The sequence below is a fragment of the Paroedura picta genome, chromosome 3, assembly GCF_049243985.1.
Source record: "Paroedura picta isolate Pp20150507F chromosome 3, Ppicta_v3.0, whole genome shotgun sequence".
Lineage (NCBI taxonomy): Eukaryota > Metazoa > Chordata > Lepidosauria > Squamata > Gekkonidae > Paroedura > Paroedura picta.
This window is the reverse complement of record NC_135371.1, coordinates 1572739-1593602: the sequence shown is the minus strand read 5'-3', so window position 1 is coordinate 1593602 and position 20864 is coordinate 1572739. Positions and strand designations below refer to the sequence as shown.

At 50.7% G+C, this 20864-nt stretch overlaps 1 protein-coding gene across 1 annotated transcript; it reads left to right on the top strand.

The window, feature by feature from the left end:
• Nucleotides 1-697: 697 nt before the first annotated feature.
• On the top strand, nt 698-20146 carry LOC143833809 (uncharacterized). The gene is given in 16 exon segments (XM_077330036.1): nt 698-1737; nt 2846-2957; nt 4080-4162; nt 4487-4613; nt 5614-6667; nt 7362-7367; nt 7592-7715; nt 10422-10955; nt 11407-11458; nt 11711-11790; nt 12319-12445; nt 12816-13827; nt 16880-16985; nt 18144-18264; nt 18267-19471; nt 19473-20146. Coding segments are annotated over 16 exon segments (5262 nt in total). The 5' UTR covers nt 698-1332; the 3' UTR covers nt 19587-20146.
• Nucleotides 20147-20864: the final 718 nt, after the last annotated feature.

Below are 20864 nucleotides of genomic sequence, written 5' to 3'. Positions count from 1 at the left end.
GCCCATTGTTCGAAGGGGTCCGTCCGGGCTGCTGCCCAGCTGATCTGTAGGGCGGGCAGGGGAGGGGCAGCGGCAGGGGGGGCCTGGGCAGAGCTCTGGAGGCCGGCACATGCATGCATGGCGAACTGGTAAGATGCTTGCAAAACGATGCATGGGCCGGAGAAGGCAGAGGAAGGAGCCCGGGGCCCATTCCGCACACAGAGGATAATGCACTTCCAATGTGCTCCAGCAACTGGACTGTCCTGTGAAGAACAGGAAAATCTATTTCTATAAAGTGCTTTGAAAGTGCATTATCTATCATGTGCAGAATAGGCCCTGGTCTCCCTGACTCCCAAGGCGAGAACTCGCGGGCGCTCCGCGCAGGAGGCTTGGAACGAGCAGGAGGAAGTCCTGCTTCATTCACCCCAAGTGTACTTAACGTGTGGAACTCCCCGCCACAACACCTGGCTGCAGCTGCAAGCACAGACAGCCCTAGGGGGGGATTGGATAAACCGCTGGAGCAGAGGGCCAGCAGTGGCCCTGAGCCACAAGGTCTAGATCAGGGGTGGGCAAACTGTGGCCCTCCAGATGTCCATGGACTACAAGTCCCAGCTGGCAGGGGGTCATGGGAATTGTAGTCCATAGACATCTGGAGGGCCACAGTTTGCCCACCCCTAATCTAGATGCAACACTCTGTGTGGGGCAGTCTTCTTGGTGTTTGCGGGAGTCAAAGTGGGAGGGCGTCCAGAGTTCTGGCCCTGCTGGTGGACCTCCTGATGGCCGCTGGGGTTTGGCCAGTGCATGACACAGATTTTGGGGCAGGATGGGGCATTGGCTGGACCCAGTGTGGCTTCTCTTCTGTTCTTATGTCTGGGGCAGGGATGCTGTGTTTCCTGAGAGCTTGGGGGGCATCAGTGGGAGGGCTTCTGGAGTTCTGGCCCTCCTGATGGCCCCTGGGTTTTGGCCACTGTGTGACACAGATTTTGGGGCTGGACCCAACATGGCTTCTCCTGTGTCATTATGTTCTCCTTAGGATGAAAGGCAAGAGGTTTTTTTTTTTAATTCACTTTGTGTTTATGGCCTTCCTTTCTCACTAGGACTCAAGGTAGATTTCAAAGTAGAGAAAGAAGTGTAATCCTGTACTACAGAACATCCAACGAACAATGCAACAGGACTAGGAATTTTTGTACAATTAAATGATGTGGACAGTAAACGGCCCGGCTTTGTACAGTGTGAGCAGCGCCCCCTGTGCCTAATCAAGTGTTTGTTTTGTTTTTTTAAATTTGGTTTTGACCAGCAGAGCAAAAGGAACTCTTTGGATTTCCTCTGAAACTGCCGGAACACCGATAAGAGATGGAAGAACAAGATGCGACTGAGCCTGGATCAGGAAGAGCTCCTGATGCCATCTTGGCCGGAAACAGCAAGGAACTCTGGGAAATATCAGCACAGAAAATCCCGGGAGAGGATGTCTGGGGCCCAGAAGCACAGTGCCAGCAGCAATTCAGGCAGTTCTCCTACCAAGAAGCCGACGGCCCCCGAGAGGTCTGCAGCCGGCTCCACGGTCTTTGCCGCCGGTGGCTGAAGCCAGAAAGACACACCAAGAAGCAGATGCTGGACCTGGTGATCCTGGAGCAGTTCCTGGCCGTCCTGCCCCCGGAGATGCAGGGCTGGGTGCGGGAGTGCCGGCCGGAGAGCAGCGCCCAGGCGGTGGCCCTGGCCGAAGGCTTCCTCCTGAGCCAGGCAGAGAATGTCAAGCAGGTGAGCCCTGGGGAGAGCTGAGGGCCCTGACAGAACTTTCCCAGTTCTGCAGAGTCTGTAAAACGGAGCTTTTCCATCAGGTCTTTAGTTGAGGCCAGGGTGAGTAAGATCTGTGATAGCCAGGTCATCAGCCGCCGGGTGCTCTTCTGGCCGTCACAGGAACTCTTAACCAGTAGATCATGCTGGCTCTGTAGGACGAATTTATACGACATTACAAATACAAAACGAACTATAAATTATTTCCATTATAAAAGAATGTAAAATATCCTAATCTCTTGACATCTCAAGGCTCAGAATCATAGAGTTGGAAGGGACCTCCTGGGTCATCTAGTCCAACCCCCTACACTATGCAGGACACTCACAACTCTGTCGCTCATCCATTGTCACCTGCCACCCCCTTGAGCCTTCACAGAATCAGCCTCTCCGTCAGATGGCTCTCCAGCCTCTGTTTGAAAATGTCCAAAGACGGAGAACCCACCACCCCCTGAGGAAGCCTGTTCCACTGAGAAACCACTCTGACTGTCAGGAACTTTTTCCGGATGTTTAGACGGGATTTCTTTTGAATTAATTTTATCAGGTTCAGCTGTGAAGTTCCTTTCCAGGTGCCCAGGCATCAGCCAGTCCGAGCAGATGAGACGGAGGTTAAGGGTCCAGTGGTCTGATTTAGCATGTGAGGAAGAGATGGTTTTATAACAACCTACTTTCCATGACCTGAAGGAGCCCCAAAGCGTCTTACAAACAGTTTTTCTTTCTTCTCCCATTAACGAACACCCTGTGAGGTAGGTGGGGCTGACAGGACTCTTAAGGGAACTGCTTTGTGAGAAAAGCTCTTGGAGAACTATAATTAGCCCAAGGTCACCCTGCTGGCTACACGTGGAGAAGTGGGGAATCGAACCTGGCTCTCCAGATTAGAGGCCACTGTTCTTTTACCACTGTGCCATGCTAGATCTCTGCTTCCGTGCGTCCATGAATAGATCTCATCCTTCTTACTCCAAATAGCCCAACCTTTTTCTAAAATGCTCCCCAGAGGGGTCTTCTAATCCCTTGTGGTTATTGTCTTCCCCATTCTGTTCCTTCTTTTACTTCCTTCTCCTTCCTGTTCTTCCAGGCACAGAATCTATCGGAAGTGGCCGGTGATTTCCCCAAGGTAGACAGAACTGGGAGAGACAGCGGGATGAGCCCAATTCCAAAAGAAATCACCTGGGAGGTTTCGTCTGCGGGTAAGGGCGAATGGGATTTATTTCCACTCCCAAATGTACCTGGAGCCTGTGGGCTCTGCCCCCTTGAGACTGTGTCCGAGGCCCTTGTCTCCAGCTGAAAGGTTCAAACCAACCAGCACTGGAACTTACTGCAACAAAAACCCCCTTGGCCAGCACACAACATTGTCAGGCCCTGCACTGGACAGCCCGATGCAGCCCAAGAGGCACATGGGCAGGCATTCTCCCACCATACACCCTGCCCCATCCTCTTAGGTCTTGTTGAGCACCCCGTGACCACCTGCGTTCTGAAGAGCAAGCCAGCCTTTTCAGTGGGGGCCCTTCAATCCCAGCATGCCTTCCCTGGGGAATCTGTTTTAGCAGGTTTTGCTTTTGACCACAGACTTAAGAAGACACTAGAGGCAAAGCCCACTGCACCCAGGAATACACCGGGCGCTAGCACATGCATCTGCACCGTGGCCTTTCTGCTTCTGTGTCAAATCAATTCGAGCTTTATTATGTTTAATGATGAGCCCTCTGGATCCGAACAGTAGCCCTCTGATTCCAGCCTCCTGTCTCGCACAGTGACCAACCAGTTCCTCTGCCTGCCCAAAAACAGGACTTAGAGGTTGAGGCCTTCATAAGAATGTAAGAAGAGCCCTGCTGGATCTGACCAGGGAGGGTCCATCTAGTCCAGCAGCCTGACTCACATGGGGGCCAGCCAGTTCCCCTGGAGGGCCAGCCACAGGGCAGGGAGGCCGAGGCCTTCCCAATGTTGCCTCCTGGCTCAGAGGCTTGGGGTGTCTCTCATTGTGGAGGTTCTGCTCAGTCCCCCCGTGGCCAGGAGCCATTAACGTCCCTAAATCTGTCATGGATTCCTGGCTCTCGAAGGCGGCTGATGCTGTCCTGCTTGAACTGAGCAAGCTCGCTTCTTGGCTTCTTCCTGGCATTGGTGATTGTTGTTGTTGTTGTGTGTTGGCTGTCTGCTAGCCCCAGTTTCCTTCCGGGCGTCCATGAGAGAGTCCATCTGCTCTCAAGTGTGCAGTTTTCAGGCCCCCCTGGGAGTCTCGGGGCTTTAAGAAGTGGATTCTTTCATTGGGCCCAGGCAGGCAATGTGTGTCCTCCTCTGTTTTGCCCCCCTTCCAGGTGAGGGAATGACTCCGGTGGTCTGTTCTGGGCCTTCCCTGCTTTGTGGCGGAACAGAAAGAGCTTCTGTCCAACCAGATCCGGTAGGAGCAGAGCTGTGAGCTGGGTGGCTGGAGGCCCCTTTCCCCTGTGCCAGAAAGAATCTTCTCTTTCCCCCCAGCCTCTCCTCTAAGCTGCCTGCGAGGAAGGCTTTGAGTGCCGCTATGTGCACGGAGGGAGTGCGGCTCAAGGGCCAACCTCTGCTTTGCATGCGCAAGGTCCCGGGTCCACTCCCTGGGGTAGGGATGTCAGCCTTCAGGTGGGACCTGGGGATCCTCCGGAATTATCTCCAGGCCCTCAGTGGACCCAGGATCCTTGAAAGGCAGCTCCCCGTGTGCTCAGAATGCTTCTTTTCCCCTCCTTTTCAGGACCTGGTGACCTTGGAGGACGTGGCTGTGGGTTTCTCGGAGGAGGAGTGGGCTCTGCTGGATCCGGGCCAGAGGAGGCTTCACCAGGAAGTCACGGAGGAGAACGGCCAGAATGTGGCCTCTCTGGGTACGGCTTCCTGGCGGAGATGAGGAGGGGAGGATTTCGGATCCCGGGGCACAATTTTCTCCCCTACCGCCTTGAATGTTGCCCCAACAAAATGTTTCCAGGAGGGGGGGGGGCTGCACTTTGGAAGCTCTAGAGGGCGGGCAGAAGCAAGGAAGTCAGCTGCCCCAGAGGAAGCATTTCTACAGGGGGATCCAGTCCCCCTTTTCTCACCTCGGGGTGCTGCCATGGTCTGCCTGCACCAGTTTTCTGGAGGAATGCCCTGAGGCCCACTGAGGCTGGCCCTTGCTTACGTAAGGGCAGCAGAAGAGCCCGCCTTGGATCTCCTGGCTGCACTGCCCATGCTGAGTATGACAGTGGTGTGACGGCTTCTAATCTGGCCAGCCAGAGTCACTTCTCATGCAGCCAGCTGGGTGATCTGTTTTCGCAAAGCAGTTCTGTCAGAGCTCTCTTAGCCTCACCTACCTCCCAGGGTGTCTGTTGTGGGAAGAGGAAGGGAAGACCATTGTAAACCACTGCTTTTGGGCGGTGAAAAATGGGGTATAAAAACCTGCTCTTCTTCACCCAAAGATACATATAAATATCATAAGGGAGTTCCTGGGGGTACGCCAAGCGAAGTGAAGCCGTCTTTGCCCTTGGACAGAAGACAGGGACAGAGGGAGTTGTACGGATGTCCCTGGTGAGGGGGTGCTAGCCTGTCAGTGGGTCACCTGATGTGGGGACTCTGAAGGCGAGCAGAGCGGATGGGTGGTTCAGAGCATTGCTCAGAACGGAGAGTTGGGTGAGGGCCAGCAGTATTAGGGGTGGGGATTTGGAGGGTGGGCTCTATGCCCTCGTACCCCCCGAAGGTCCCTTACCTCCCCAGGCTCCATCCCTAAATCTCCAGGTGTTTCCCCACCTGGATCTGGCAACCCCTCCTCCCCTCCCAGTGACCAGTGGGGCCTGGGACCCGTCGGCATGAGGGGTCTTAATGTGATCTTCTCCTCCTCTTCGTCCCTCACAGCAAGTGCCTTGCAGAGCAGAGAAAACTCTAGCGAGCACTATGCGGTGTCACCGGCCAGAAACGAGCATGAGGGGTGGGAAGAGGCCGTCTCCGGATATCAAATTGTCACCGCAAGGAAGGAGGATCGCCAGGTTAAGGAGAAACCCTACAAATGCCTGGAGTGTGGAAAGTGTTTTTCTGTGAAATCGAGCCATAAGAGGCATCAAGACGTTCACATCACAGACAAGCCACATAAATGCTTGGAGTGCGGAAAGAGCTTTCGGAAGAAGGACCAGCTAACTTCCCATCAAAGGGTTCACACGGGTGAGAAGCCACACAAATGCCTGGACTGTGGGAAGAGTTACAGTCGGAAGATAAGTCTTACTTTCCACAGAAGCATCCACACAGGGGAGAAACCGTATAAATGCTCCGAGTGTGGGAAAAGCTTTGGTCATAGTAGGCAACTGACTTCCCACGAAAGAATCCACAAGGGGGAGAAGCCCTACAAATGCCTGGTGTGCGGAAAGTGCTTTACTGCAAGTTCCACTCTGAATTCCCATCAGAGAATCCACACTGGGGAAAGACCGTATAAATGCCCCGAATGTGGGAAAAGCTTCAACCGGAAGGGAAACTTTGTTTGCCATCAGACGGTCCACACCGGGGAGAAACCATACAAATGCTCCGAGTGCGGAAAGAGCTTCAGTTACAACCGGAGACTTATCACCCATCAAAGGATTCACACAGGGGAGAAGCCTTTTAAGTGCTCTGAGTGCGAAATGGGCTTCAGGAACTACTCCTGCCTGACTTACCACCAGAGAACGCACACAGGGGAGAAACCCTTCAAGTGCTTGGAATGTGGGAAAGGCTTCAGTCGGAATTACTCCCTGGTTTTGCATAACACCGTCCACACAGGGGAGAAGCTGCACAAATGCTTCCAGTGCGGGAAGAGCTTCAGCCGCAAGCCCGACCTTATCCGGCACCATGAAGTCCACGCAGGGGAGCAGCCTTGCTTCCCGTCAAAGGGACCAGAAGAAGGGGAAGCCGTAGAAATGTTCACTCAGTGGCTGGAGTTTCTGTATTAACCAGGCCGGGATTATACAGCCCTTGAAGCCGTTCTGGTTAAGACGCGTTTGGTTCCCAGAGCAGACTCATTAGAATTCAAGAAGGATAGCTGTGTTAGTTTGTCTGCAGCAAGAGAAAAGGGCAAAAGGCCAGGAGCATGTGAAAGACCAATCCAATTAGTGGCACGGGTGGAGTTTTTTGAATCACTGTGCACTCCTTCGGGTAAATGCTCCTCCCCTGCCACAAATTTTGTTAGTCTTTTGTTCTTTTCTACTGCAGGAGTGCAAAGGGTTAAACAATGCTAAGGTAGATCAAGATGGGTAGGCATTTTATTTATTATTTTTATTTATTTTAATATATTTATATACCACCTTCCCTTGCGGCTCAGGGAGGTTTTGGTCTGTGTTGGCAGAAAAGAGCAAGGTTTCCGTAGCGCTTGAAAAACAACATTTGTGGCAGGGAAGGAGCTTTTGGGAGCCCCTGCTCACTTCTTCAGAGTTCAGGAACACCTGAAAGAATTACAAAATTTGTGGCAGGGGATGAATTTTTATGAGTCCCTGTTCACTTCTTCAGATACTGCGACTCACGAAAACTCCTCCCTTGCCACCAGTCTTTTGTGACGTTAAGGTGCTCCTGGACTCCGGCTCTTTCCTACTGCTGTAGGCAGACCATGGGCCTTCATGAGTCCTGCTCCCTTCTTCCTTTAGATCCAGGTAGGTTAGTCTGTCTACCAGTAGAAAAGAGCAAGCACCTGAAAGACTAGCCAAATTGTGGCAGCTTTTCTGAATTCCTGGTACCTGAAGAAGTTAGCAGGGCCTCCCACAGGCTCCTCCCATGGCCCAAATCTGGTCAGTCTTCAAGGGGCTTCTGCCCTCTGAAGAAGGGAGCAGGGTCTCCCCAACGCTTCCCCCCTGCCCCAATTTTCTTCTCCTTGAAGGTGCTTCCGGAGTCTTGCTCTTTTCTACTGCATTAGAATTCAGTGTGCTATAAACTGGGGATTCAGCCCTGTGGGTCTGAAGCAGCAGAACAAAATTGGAGTCCCACAAAGTTTCGTCCGAGGTGTGAGCTTTCGTGTGCAGGCACACTTCCTCAGGCAAGAGAGTAAATCCTTGTGGGTCCCAAAGGGGGCCTTGGACTCAAGTCTTGTTCTTTATCAAATGTGGGTGATTTGTCCTGTCTCTTTTCCACATGGCATGAGGGGAATTCTGTCCTATTCACAGTGTGACTTGAAAGGGGGAAAATCTTAACAGTTCTGAGATTCGGCGTCTCTTTGGCCTCCCCATTTGGTCTCCCCATTTCCGTGACTCCCTGGGAGCCCTTCTGCTATCCTGGCCGTGGGTTCCATGGTCTTCTTGTGGGGTGAGGTGAATGAGGAAGCGAATAGCCTTTCATAGGTCTGGTGGAACCTCCTTGTTCAGGAACAGTAGCCTTCGAAATCCCTCTGCCAGGGGACAGTGATTGGGGGAGTCTCTAGCTTCCGTGTTTGGCTTACAGGCATTCTGGGGGAGGGGACTGGGCTGTCTAACTGCATATTGGGCCAGATGGACCACTGGTTCTGGACATCCGTATCCAGACATCTGTATCTAAATCAGGCAGGGAGTTTGCAGCAGCGAGTGTAGCAGGAGCCCAGGGGCATTTTGGAGCCTAACCCGTATTTCTTCCAGCGTGAAAATGTACACAGGAGTAAATTTTGTTTGTTTCTCAAGCCTCCCTCGACTGCTGTGTATCTGCCCCATTTTCAGAAGTCTTCTATTCAGCCCTTAACTCCTCCCGCCCCCCCCCATTTTTTCTGCTAATGCTTCCCTTTCAGTTTGCTTTCAAGCTTGTGTAAGTCATATTTGTTTTCCCTTTTGCAGGATGGAGCCCCAATGAATAGGCTAGAGTTGAGTTCTGAGTAGGCCTGTTTAGGACCGCCCTCTTTGTTGTTCAGTTGTATATCAGGAAAACCTGATAGGACTCTGCATGCCTTGAAATCGTCGTGAAAAAAGCATATGAAAGCTCTTGCATGATTTCAAATAAAAATTACTGTGTATGAATTTCTTTTGGGGTTGGTGCCACAACTACGCACTCAGCCTCTGTCTCCGTATTCTGCGGATGCGCCCCCTTTTTCCAGCCCACCCTCCCCGCCCAGCCTTCTCTCTGTTCCTTCCTGAGGCTTCATCGCCCCCCCCCCCACTTTCCTTCCATGACTGGCAACCTCCTGGCCTCTGTTAATCACAGTCCACTTGAGCAACCTTTCCCAAGTGTGTCTCCTCATCTCACACAGTGAAATCCAGATATAAAGTGCATTGGAAGTGGATTGGAAGTGGATTATTTGGTGCTTTGGCGCATTCACATGCTAAATTATGCACTTTCGGTGCCCTTGACAACTGGACTTTACTGTGTGAAATAGTAAATCAGTTATTCTAATTTCCAGGTGTTAGAAAAATATTCACTGATTTATTTAGAGAATTTATATGCCACCTCTTTTCCCAGGTGACAGCAAGATTGTGGCTGCCCCACAAGCAGAGGGGCCCTGGCTCCATCAAAGATCCATCTAGTACAGCATCCCTCCTTGTACAACTGCCGGCCGCTTCTCTGGTTCCTCACCCAGCAATGGGGCACCGAGGCTGAGGCCGTCCCTGGGGTGTTGTACTAACATGAAGGAGCTGCTGTAATCTCCCGATCACCTGTTTACTTTGGGACACTCCAGGTGTGGTGCATCTCCTGCACTTCAGCACCTGGGTTTTGGCCACTGTGTGACACCAATTGTTGGACTGGACGGGCCACGGACCTGATCCAACATGGCTTCTCCTATACTTTTAACTGCACAGTGTGGATTGCCTTCAGTACAAACTGAGTGAGGGATCTCAATTCAGTAGACTCCCGGCTGATCTAGGAGGTTTGGCTGCCCTCCTGCAGAGCACAGCTGCCATGGAGCCCACAGTGGACACTGGATAGCTAAAACTGCCTTAATTGACAGCTCTGTTTCCAGAAACACAACTACCTGCATATTGGATTATATTAGTTAGCTCCCAATTGCTCCTGACAGGTAGGGATGCCACTCTATAGGTAGAACCTGGGGATCCCCTAGAATTATATCTTGGGCGGCAGAGAACAGTTCCCCTGCAGAAAAGAGCTACTTGGGAGAGTGGAGCGAGGGATGCCAGGCTCCAGGTAGGGCCTGGGGATCACCCGGAATTACAGCACTCTGCAGGGGGTTGGACTAGGTGACCCTAGAGGTACCTTCCCATTCCATGATTCTATGCCAGCCTCCGGGTGGGACCTGGGGACCCCCCCCCACTGGAATCAGAGCTCCTCTCCAGGCGGCAGAGAACTGGTCCCCTGCAGAAAAGGGCTGCTTGGTAGGAGGGTCTTCCCTTGGCGTCCTGCCCAGCCCCAAATCCACCCCCTCCCCAGGTCCCCCGGACTTTCCAGTGCAGGACTGGCCACCCTCCTTCCAGCAGCTGCTCCAGAGGAGTCGATCCAGCGAAAAGCGTCAACAGACACTTGGAGGAGCGGGTCCCTTTGGGCGGCCTAGAGGGGCTCCCTGCAAGGGTTAACTGGAAGGCGTCCCCATTCCTAGAGGGGCACCAAGGAAGGGGGCCACGTGGCTTTTTGCATCACTTCCCCTCCTGACTCCGTCCCAGGGAAAAGGTGAGAAAGAGGCCATTCCAGGAAGGGGAGGGGAGGGGACCTGCTGGCACAGGATAACACCCCCCCCCAAAAAAAAAGATGCATAAGCAAGAATGACATCCCCTTTGCCACATCTCTCCTTGCTTTGACAGGCCAGGCTCAGCACGAGCTCCCAGCTCCAAGCCGTCCCTATCCAAAAGAGCCTGGCAGGGGAGGGGGGCGCAGGGGGGGTCCAGGGGAGGCTTCTTTGGAGAGGGAGGGAGATGAGGGGAGAGCCGGGCTCACCTGCCCCTGGAGCAGGGGAAGGAGAAGGCCCTGATGCCACCCACCCTGGCAGCAGAAAGGAGCGGTGGGCAGGAACTGGGCAGCAGAGCCTCGGAGACGACGGCCTCCCTCCAGATGTGCAGCGCCAGCGGTTCAGGGAGTTCCGCTACGAGGAGGTGGAGGGGCCGCGGGAGGTGTGCAGCCGGCTCCACCGTCTGTGCTGCTGCTGGCTGGAGCCGGAGAGGAGCACCAAGAGGCAGATGCTGGACAGGGTGACCCTGGAGCAGTTCCTGGCCGTCCTGCCCCCGGAGATGCAGGGCTGGGTGCGGGAGTGCCGGCCGGAGAGCAGCGCCCAGGCGGTGGCCCTGGCCGAAGGCTTCCTCCTCAGCCAGGCCCAGCCGCAGGAGGACCACGAGCGGCAGGTGAGGGGGATTCCTCTGTGTTTGAGTCCTGATGCCCGGCCTTCTTGTACCTTGAAGGAAGGGCCACAGTGGGAGGGCTTCTGGAGTTGTGGCCCCTGAACTGGATGGCCACTGCCTTGATCCAGCAGGGCTTTTCTTACGTTCTTATGCCTGCTCTGTTCTCTTGCTGTTGGGGGTGGGGGAACACGGTGAGGGTTTCTGGACTTCTGGCCCTACTGACGGACCTTCTGACGGCCTCTGGGGTTTTGGCCACTGTGTGACAGAGTGTTGGACCAGGTGGGCCTGATCCAAAATGGCTTCTCTTGTGCTCTTATCTCGGCACTGATCAGGAACAAAGTTGCCCTCGGAATCTCCACGGCTCGCCCAAACATTTTCAAACCCCTCCCCAGTCTGCTTTCCTGTTCCTTGTCTCATTAGCCATGTCTTTCCGGGGTCCCCACTTCTGTTTCAGGTGCAGGAGGAGGGGATCGCGCAGGAGCGTTACCCTGGAGCAGCCTTTCCTGGTAAGATCAAAAGGGGTGTTGTTCCCACGAGGGGTTTTTCTGCAGTGTGCTTGAAAACCGTGGTGCTTTTTGGGAAAGACCATTCAGCCTCTCAGTTTAAGCATTACTTTGAATGAGCCTCTTCTTAGCTGAGCCATGGCCTTCCCAGGATAGGTCCCAGCCATGGTCTCCTCCCCCCCCCCCCAAGAAACAGAATTGCTGAACACGGGGGAATGATTGAGCACCTTCCAAATATTCTTTTGTCCTTCACAGGAAGTGCCGTGAATCCAGCGAGATGCTTTTTGCCATCTCCTTGTGGCAGAGAGGAAGGAGCTTTTGTCCAGTCAGATGAGGTAAGTGTGGAACCACGGATGATGCCCCTGTGTATCTACCCCCCCCCCGTCCTCCTAGATTGGGGACACAGTTTTTCTCTTTTGTTGGCATTTTTCACTGTGTCTGCCCCATTGTTCTTGCAGTGGTTAAGAGTGAAAACCTCTTAAGCTGGAGAACCAGGTTTGGTCCTCCATTCTTCCTCCAGGTGCCACCAGCTGGGTGACCTTGGGCCAGTCCCAGTTCTTTCCACCCCACCACCATCCCAAGGTGATAGTTGTGGGGAGAGGAAAGGAAGGCAATTGTAAGGTAGAGAAAAGTGAGACATAAAATCAACTCTCCTCCTGCACCATCTCCTTCTCTTCCTTGTCCTTCTCCTCCTCCTCCTCCTCCTCCTCCTCCTCCTCCTCCTCCTCTCTCTCCCTCTTGGCTGCTAACTGTGGTGCTCATTTGATAGGAATTTTGAAAATAAACATGTAATGATAGTCCTTTTGGGTTGCTCTTAGAAGGGGAAGGGGAAGAATTGTCCCATCACCTGTGTTGTTTTTCAGGGCCGGGTGACCTTGGAGGAGGTGTCTGTCCGTTTCTCGGAGGAGGAGTGGGCTCTGCTGGATCCGGGCCAGAGGAGGCTTCACCAGGAAGTCATGGAGGAGAACGGCCAGTGTGTGGCCTCTCTGGGTGAGGCCCTCCTTGCTTTCAATTCACAGATGCTGAAGGCAGAAATCACTTTCTCTAAAAAAGGACCCTGATAGAGCCAGCCTAATGTAATATTTAAAGAGCACCAGACCGCTAATCTGGAGGGCCAGATTTGATTCCCTGCTCCTTTCCCACATGCAGCCAGCTGGGTGATCCTGAGCCAGTCATGGTTCTCTGCAAACTGTTTCAGCCCCACCTCCCTCACAGGGTGTCTGTTGTGGGGAGAGGAAGGAAAAGGTGTTTGTAAGCTGCTTTATATTGAGGTATAAAAGTGGGGTATAAAATGCCAGCTCTTCTATCTTTGATTCTGGTTTTGCTTTGAGATCTTACTAGTCTTTGCTCTTTATTCCAGAGGCAGGAGGTCCCCAGAACAAGTTGGAGGCAGAAACACAACAGCTGTTATTGAAAGGGAAGAAGCAGAGAGGAGACCCTGAAACAAAACAAAAGAGGGGGAATGAAGCCCGGGAGATCCTGCCAGACCATGGAAGAATCAATTGTCCTGTGTGTGGAAAAACATTCAGTTATCAATCAGTATTTGATACACATTGGAGAATCCACACTGGGGAGAAACCGCATAAATGCTTGAAGTGTGGAAAGAGCTTTGGTCAGAAGGCACACCTTGAGCAACACCAAACAGTTCACACAGGGGACAAACCCCACAAATGCTTTCAGTGTGGGAAGAGTTTTGCTCGAAGGAACAGCCTTATTGCTCATCAAAGAATCCACACTGGGGAGAAACCCTATGTCTGCTTGGAGTGTGGAAAGAGCTTTGCTAGGAATATAGCCCTCACAGACCATCAGCGAATCCACACTGGGGAGAAACCATATCAATGTTTGGAGTGTGGAAAGAGCTTTGCTCAGAGAGGTAATCTGATTGTCCATCGACGTATCCACACTGCAGAGAAACCGTATAAATGCTTGGAGTGCAGAAAGGGCTTTGCTCGAAATACAGAGCTGACTACCCATCGACGTATCCACCAAGGGGAGAAACCATATAAATGTCTGGAATGCGGGAAGTCCTTCGTTGCGAGACCAGGCCTCCTTGTCCATCGACGAATTCACACCGGGGAGAAACCATATAAATGCTTGGAATGTGGGAAGACCTTTACTGGAAGTCCAGGCCTTATTGTCCACCGACGAATTCACACAGGGGAGAAACCATATAAATGCCTGGAATGCGGAAAGTCCTTTGTTGCAAGCCCAGGCCTTATTGCTCATCGGCGTATCCACACAGGAGAGAAACCATATAAATGCTAAAAATGTGGCCAAAGCTTTGCTCGAATAGCCAAAGGATTTCCTTTAAATCAGTGGTGGCCAAACTGGCTCTCCAGATGTCCAGACGTCCATGCTGGCAGTGGATTATGGTAATTGCAGTGCATGGACATCTTTACTCATGTTCTTATTTCACTATTTGTTAGGGAATTATTTATTAATTTCTTTAGAGAATTTACATGCCACTTCTTCATTCCTGGTAAAAGGAGGATAGAATCCAGCCCAGAAGCAAGAATGTCTGATGGACCTGGATTTTGACGACTGCGTGGTGCAGAATGTTGGGCTGGATGGACCATTGGCCTGATCCAACATGGCTTCTCTTGCGTTCTTATGTCGGAAGCAGTGATTTTTCTGTCTTCTTGGTGTTGGGGGGGGGGCAAGAGTGAAGTTCTAGCTCCACTGGTAGGCCTCCTGAAGGCCCCTGGGTTTTGTTCACCATGACCGTTTATGCACAGGACACTTTACTGCCCCAGTTCTCATGCAGGAGCACAAATAGGGGGCAGATGAGGTGCACTGGGCCAAATGCTCCCCCATGTGGGTGCAGGAAGAGGTGGGGCAACCTGCCATGACTAAAACCCCAGCCTGTAACCCAGCATGAAACCTCCAGTGCATAAACGGTCCATGTGACACAATTCTGGATAGAATGGGCTACTAGCCTGATCCAACATGGCTTCTGTTATGTTCTTATGTCTGGGGCAGTGATGCTCTGTATTCTTGGTGCTTGGGGGGCAACAGTGAGAAGGGTTCTGGAATTTCAGTCCTGTTGGTGGACTTCCTGATGGCCCTTGGGTTTTGGCCACTATGTGGCCCATAGCGTTGAATCAGGTGGGCCACTGGCTTCTCTTCCATTCTTAAGAATCTGAACATTCTTTTTAATGCTTCAAAGACTGGTTGTTCCGACTGACTCTGGTCAGGCCTGATTTAGATACAGGCCAGACTGTATGAAGCCTTAGCTTTTATCCGTCAGAGCCTTCACCTCCTGGCAAAAGGCAGACCTCCAAAATAGTTTTGTTCTTGGCAGAGTACAGAACTGAGAATTCTACAAGAGAAACTTTGCCCCCATTTCATCTTTTCGTGGAGAAGGAGGAGACGGCAGCTGAATCCTTGCATTGACTGAGCCGGCTAGAGAGTACCTGCTGTCTTCAGCTCTTCACTTATTTGCTGGCTTCACACAAGAAAACGGCACACCCCATGCTCGAATAAAAGAATAACATAAACTCAAACATTGTTCTTCTACTTCAGACCAAGCCAGCTACTCACTTCAGTTCATCCGAAGGTCACCCAAAACATCCTGTGAGTGACCCTAATACAGTGCTTCTCAGCCTGGGGGACGGGACCTCTTTGGGGGTCGAACGGCCCTTTCACGGCGGTCTTGGCAGAGCAAGCAGCTTGGCCGAGGGTGGGGGGTGCTGCTAATGTTGCCGCTCCTCCTGCACGTGGAAAAGAGTGAGATCGGCATGGTGGGACAAGAGGCAGAACTGAACTGGAAAAAAAAACAGTTTCTATACAATCCTGAACAATGGATCTTCATGCTATTGGTCAGTTTCGGTTCAATTTCTGCGAAAGAACCCTTGCCTAATTCTATGGTTGGGGGGTCACCACAACACGAGGAACTGTGTTAAAGAATTACAGCATTAGGAAAGTTGAGACCCACTGCCCTAATACGTTGTTTGTTAGGCTTTTTCATTTGTGTTTGACGTTCAACAATGTCATGCAATGCCTCTTGGGTAATTTTTCACATTCATGTTTTTTGTGAGTAGCTGTTGGCCTTTCTTGTATCTTGATGCATATATTCTTTCCCTGTAATAGTGGATGCTTTCCCAGCAGAGAGCCAGTGTGTTGTCATGGCACCCTTTAATCTGGAGAGTCGGGCTGGATAGCCGACTCCTCTTCCACATGCAGGCAGCTGGGTGATCTTGGGCCAGTCACAGTTCTCTGAGAGCTCTCTCAGTCACCCCTGCCTCACAGGGTGTCTGTTGCAGGAAGATGAAGGGGAAAGTGTTCATAAGCTACTTTGAGACTCCTTCAGGTAATAAAAAGCAGGATACAAAAAAACAGCTCTTGTTCAATAGAGTTTCCATAGATTTTCCATTGTTAAATAACGGTAGCAGTTTCTCTCCCTTGGTGCTATTGTACTTTTGATGAGATGTCCTTCCATTAAACATAATTGTTTATGCTTTTAACATAGATTGACTTAAGATAACGCTCTACGTTTATTTTACATAAATATACATGTAATAAAATAAAAATAAAATGGATAATTCTAAAGGAGAACAATTAACCAAGCCCATTAAAATGGCTGGACCGGATGCTGGCAAGGAATCTCTTGCCATGCTCTAGATGAGTTTCCCACAGTTATGCATTTTCAAACTCCTCTTCTAACCTCCTCAGCTCGCCCGTCTACCCAATGGGGTTCACAGTCTGGGTTAACTAATCAATGCAGCTCAATCTCAGTGTGGCCAAAATTGTGAAGGCCACAGACTGGGGGCCGTGAACAGACAAGACAGATCCTTCTGACTGCAGGTTCCTGAGGTCTCAAGCAATTCACATCAACTGCCCTCTAAAAATACGAGTATTGTTGTCTGTGATTATTTACAGTGCTTGCTGATACACCATCACTGATACAGGAACCCTCTCTGGCAGGGGCGGGGCTAGGAGGACGTCCCCTTTCTGCCTTCTGTAGAGACAGTCCATTTAAGGGTTAAAGGGACAGAGTCTCCTTTTCCTTGATTCCTAGAGTGACCCGAAGAGACATGAGAAGCTACACATGTATATATGTATGTAATGTGTGATGATGATGGTGTTATCCGTTCAGTCGTGTCCGACCACTTCTTTTAATTGGTTCATGGTCATCCCTGTATCGTCTTTGATCGTGTCCAGCCAGCGGATCCTTTGGTGACCACAGCAGGGGCTCATGGGTAGTGTAGTCCACGGACACTGGAGAGGCACTGTTTGGCCACCCCTGCCATAGAGCTGGCCTTCTGTAGGAGCTGCTTTCTCTAGGAGAACTGATCCTTGTCTGGGGATCAGTTGTCATGCCCCTTAACCTCCAGTCCCCACCTGGAGCTTGGCAACCCTTGAACAAGCAGGGAATGGCCGGTGGGCAGGAGCCTTCTCCCCCCCCCCTTTTCCCACCGTCTGCAGTTACTCCCGAGTAGTGACACTGGACTGGCTGCTTGCAGGGGAGATGCTTCAAGAGCCGAGGCAGGGAGCGCGTCCTGGCGGCGTCCTGGAGTGGCTCCCTCAAAGGGTTAAAGGGAAAGAGTTCCCATTCCTAGAGAGGCTGCCGCCAGGAAGGTCATGTGACTGGCCAGAGGCTTCCGGGGGGGGGAGCTGCCTGCCTGTTCCCCAGGCGGAGAGTCCAACCGGTTCAGTCGGAGGCGTCGCTGGATGGAGGGCCGGCGAGGGAGCCCCTGCGAAGGAGGCAGGCAAGGGGGTGGCCAGGGGGGGATTCAGGGAAGGCGCCTGGGGGGGGGGACGGGGACCTCCGTGGGGCACAAGGCCACAGAGCCCCCCCGCTCAGCAGCCCTTTTTCCCAGGGGGAGGGGAGATGGGCAGTCATTCCGGGGGATCCCCAGGTCCCCCCTGGAGGCTGGCATCCTGGCAGAGTCCCCCTCCCAAGCAGCCCTTCTCTCCAGGGGAACTGGTGTCTGCAGTCTGCAGAAGAGCTCCAATTCCGGGGCTCTCCAGGTCCAGCCTGTGGACTGGCAGCCCTAAGTCCCCCCTCCCTTTTCTCCAGGGGAACTGATCTCTTTAATCTGGAGATGTTATTAATCCCGGGGATCCCCAGGGCCCACCTGGAGATTGGCATCCCTGAGTCCCCCCTCCCAAGCAGCCATTTCCTCCAGGGGAACTGATCTGGCAAGGCTGGCATCCTAGCCTGCCCTCCAAGCAGCCAATTCCTCCAACTACCCTTCCTGTCTTTGTAAATAATATTGTTAAGCAGTTGGTTGGCAAAAACCCATCCGTGCCATTCCGACAAAGGGTTTTATTTCAGAAAGGATAGTGCTACAACTTCCCAAAAAGTTCCAGGGCTGAATAAAGCCAAAAAGCAGTGACAGGGTGGGGCAGGGGGCTTCATTTATTGAAAAAGAAAAACACACGACTAGGCTAACACAATCTCTGAGGAAGCAACATTTCTTTTTCCAGGAAAAATCTAATTCAGAGTGAGGATGGATTGGTTTTTTTTTTAACTTGAATTTGCTCTCCATGGAGGTCTTACTATTCTTTCTTTTACTCTAGAGGCTGATTGACCCCAGGACAAGGTCAAGGGAGACCCACAACACCATATGCTTGAGAAAAACAGCAGAAAAGTATCATTGGAACAAAATGGAAAAAGAGAGATTGAATCCAGTTCCCAGAATTCTAAATAGTTTGGTGCTTGATAGACACCAAAGGGTTGACGTAGAGGAGAATCAGGGAGTGTAAGGAGAGCTCTGCTGAGAATTGCATCCTTGCTGTTCATTAACAAATCCACACAGTGGAAAAAACATATAATAGCTTAATGTGTGGAAAGGACTTTTCTCAGAGTGACATCCATCTACTCATGAACAAATCCATACTGGGAAGAAAGCATATAAATCCTTGGAGTGTAAAATGAGCTTCCCTCAGAATTCAGAGGATACCTATCAACGTGTCCATGTAGAAGAGAAACCATATAAATGCTTGGAGTGTGGAAAGAGCTTTTCTCGGAGTTCAGACTTTACTACCCATCAACGCATCCACACTGGGGAGAAACCATATGAATGCTTAGAGTGCAGAAAGAGCTTTGCTCATAGTTCACAACTTAGATCCCATCAACGTATCCACACTGGGGAGAAACCATATGAATGTTTGGAGTGTGGAAAGAGTTTTACTCAAAGTTCACATCTTAAAGCCCATCAACGTATCCACACAGGGGAGAAACCATATAAATGCTTAGTTTGTGCAAAGAGCTATGCACAGAGTTCAGAGCTCAAAGCCCATCAACGGATCCATACTGGGGAGAAACCATATAAATGCCTGAACTGTGAAAAGAGTTTTACTCAGAGTTCACACCTTACAAAACATCAACGAACCCACACAGCGGAGAAAGTGTATAAAAGTTTTACCTGGAGTTCACAGATTGCTAAAAATAAATGTACTCTCACAGAGGAAAAACCACATAAATGCTTGGATTGTGCAAAGAGCTTCGCTCAAAGCTCAGAACTTATTACCCATCAACATATCCACCTTGGGGAGAAACCATATAAGTGCTTGGAATGTGGAAAGAGCTTTGCTCGGAGTTCAGAGTTTACTAAACATCAACGCATCCACACTGGGGAGAAACCATATAAATGCTTGGAGTGTGGAAAGAACTTTGCTCAGAGTGCACATGTTACCGTCCATCGACGAATCCACACAGGGGAGAAACCATATAAATGTCTGGATTGTAAAAAGAGCTTTGCTTGGAGTTCACAGCTTACTAAACATCAACGTATCCACACTGGGGAGAAACCATATGAATGCTTGGAGTGTGGAAAGAACTTTGCTCATAGTTCACAACTTAAATCTCATCAGCGTACCCACACGGGGGAGAAACCCTATGAATGCTTGGAGTGTGGAAGAAGCTTTGCTCAGAGTTCACATCTAAAATCTCATCAATCTGTCCACACTGGGGAGAAGCCATATAAATGCCTGACTTGTGCAAAGAGCTATGCTCGGAGTTCAAAACTTATATCTCATCAATGTATCCACACTGGGGAAAAACCATAAAATATGCTTGGATTTTGAAAAGACCTTTGCTCAGAGGTCAGAACTTACTACTCATCAACAACTCAACACTAGGGAGATTCTCTGTAAATGCCTGGAGTGTGGAAAGAGCTTTGCTTAGTGTTCACTGCATACTCCCCATCATTGAGCCCACACTGGGGTTGGGGGGAACCACCTAAACCCTTGGAATGTAGAATGAACTTTGCGCAAAACAGTTCTTGAGGTATGCCTAAGAACCCACTGAACATAGAAGTCATATAAGTGCTAGACCATATTTTGTATCAGAGAATTCACACAGATGAGGAACCATAGAAATATTTCCAGTGTTGCAAGATCTTCAGCTTCAACACCTATTTTACCAGACATCTGGAGCTTTTAAGCCAAATTAGGCCTCTATTCTACAGCTGTTAAACTGGTATAGGATAAGGCAGGGGTGTCAAATGTGAGGCCCAGGGGCCAGAACTGGCCTGTGCAGGGCTCTTACCTGGCTCACAAGCAACTGGTATGTATGGAAATATAAGGGATAATATAAGTTTTAATATAATACCTTTGGAGAAAACTTAGTCTTGCATACGATTAAATTATTGGGGCTTTTTATGAACTCCGCAGTAAATCAGTTGCTTTCACTGCTAGGAATCCATTGCTTTTGTTTGTATTTTGAGTAAAAAAATATATCATTAATCGGGTTTGTCTGTTCTTTATAAAGTTTATATCTCTGGTATCGGGTATTGCATTTCCTGGCACACAGCCTGGCCTGACAAAATGATATTTTTGGCCCTGAGCCTTCGGGGAGGGCGGTAAATCTAAATAAATAAATAAATAAATAAATATGTCTGATCTGGCCCTCGTAACAAAGAAATTAAGGCATGTTTTGTTTTCAACTAAAATATCTGAGATACAAGTTTTTTATAATGAGAAGACATCCTTAGAAGTGGAGTCGCAGACCTTGAAGATTAATAGATGAGCTCATCTCAGCTACCTGGTGACGAGTTGTAATCCGTGGCCATTTCCAGCCAGCACCTGGAGGATGGCAAGTGGACCTGATGAATAGGAAATTCTCTAAATCAGGGGTAGTCAACCTGTGGTCCTCCAGATGTCCATGGACTACAATTCCCAGGAGCCCCTGCCAGCAAACGCTGGCAGGGGCTCCTGCGAATTGTAGTCCATGGACATCTGGAGAACCACAGGTTGACTATCCCTGCTCTAAGTCAATCAAGGCAGTGAGCCAAACTAGAAGCAAGGCTAAGGGTAGATGCCTAGGAACTGGTTTAGGTGGCTCAAACCAGCTAGTCCAGCCAGAACCCACCCACCTCCCCAGCTTGATTCTAAGGGGACAGAAGATGGCCCCTTTTGAACCCAGGGCTGACTTCTTAGAACACCTGTAACCAATCACAAATGC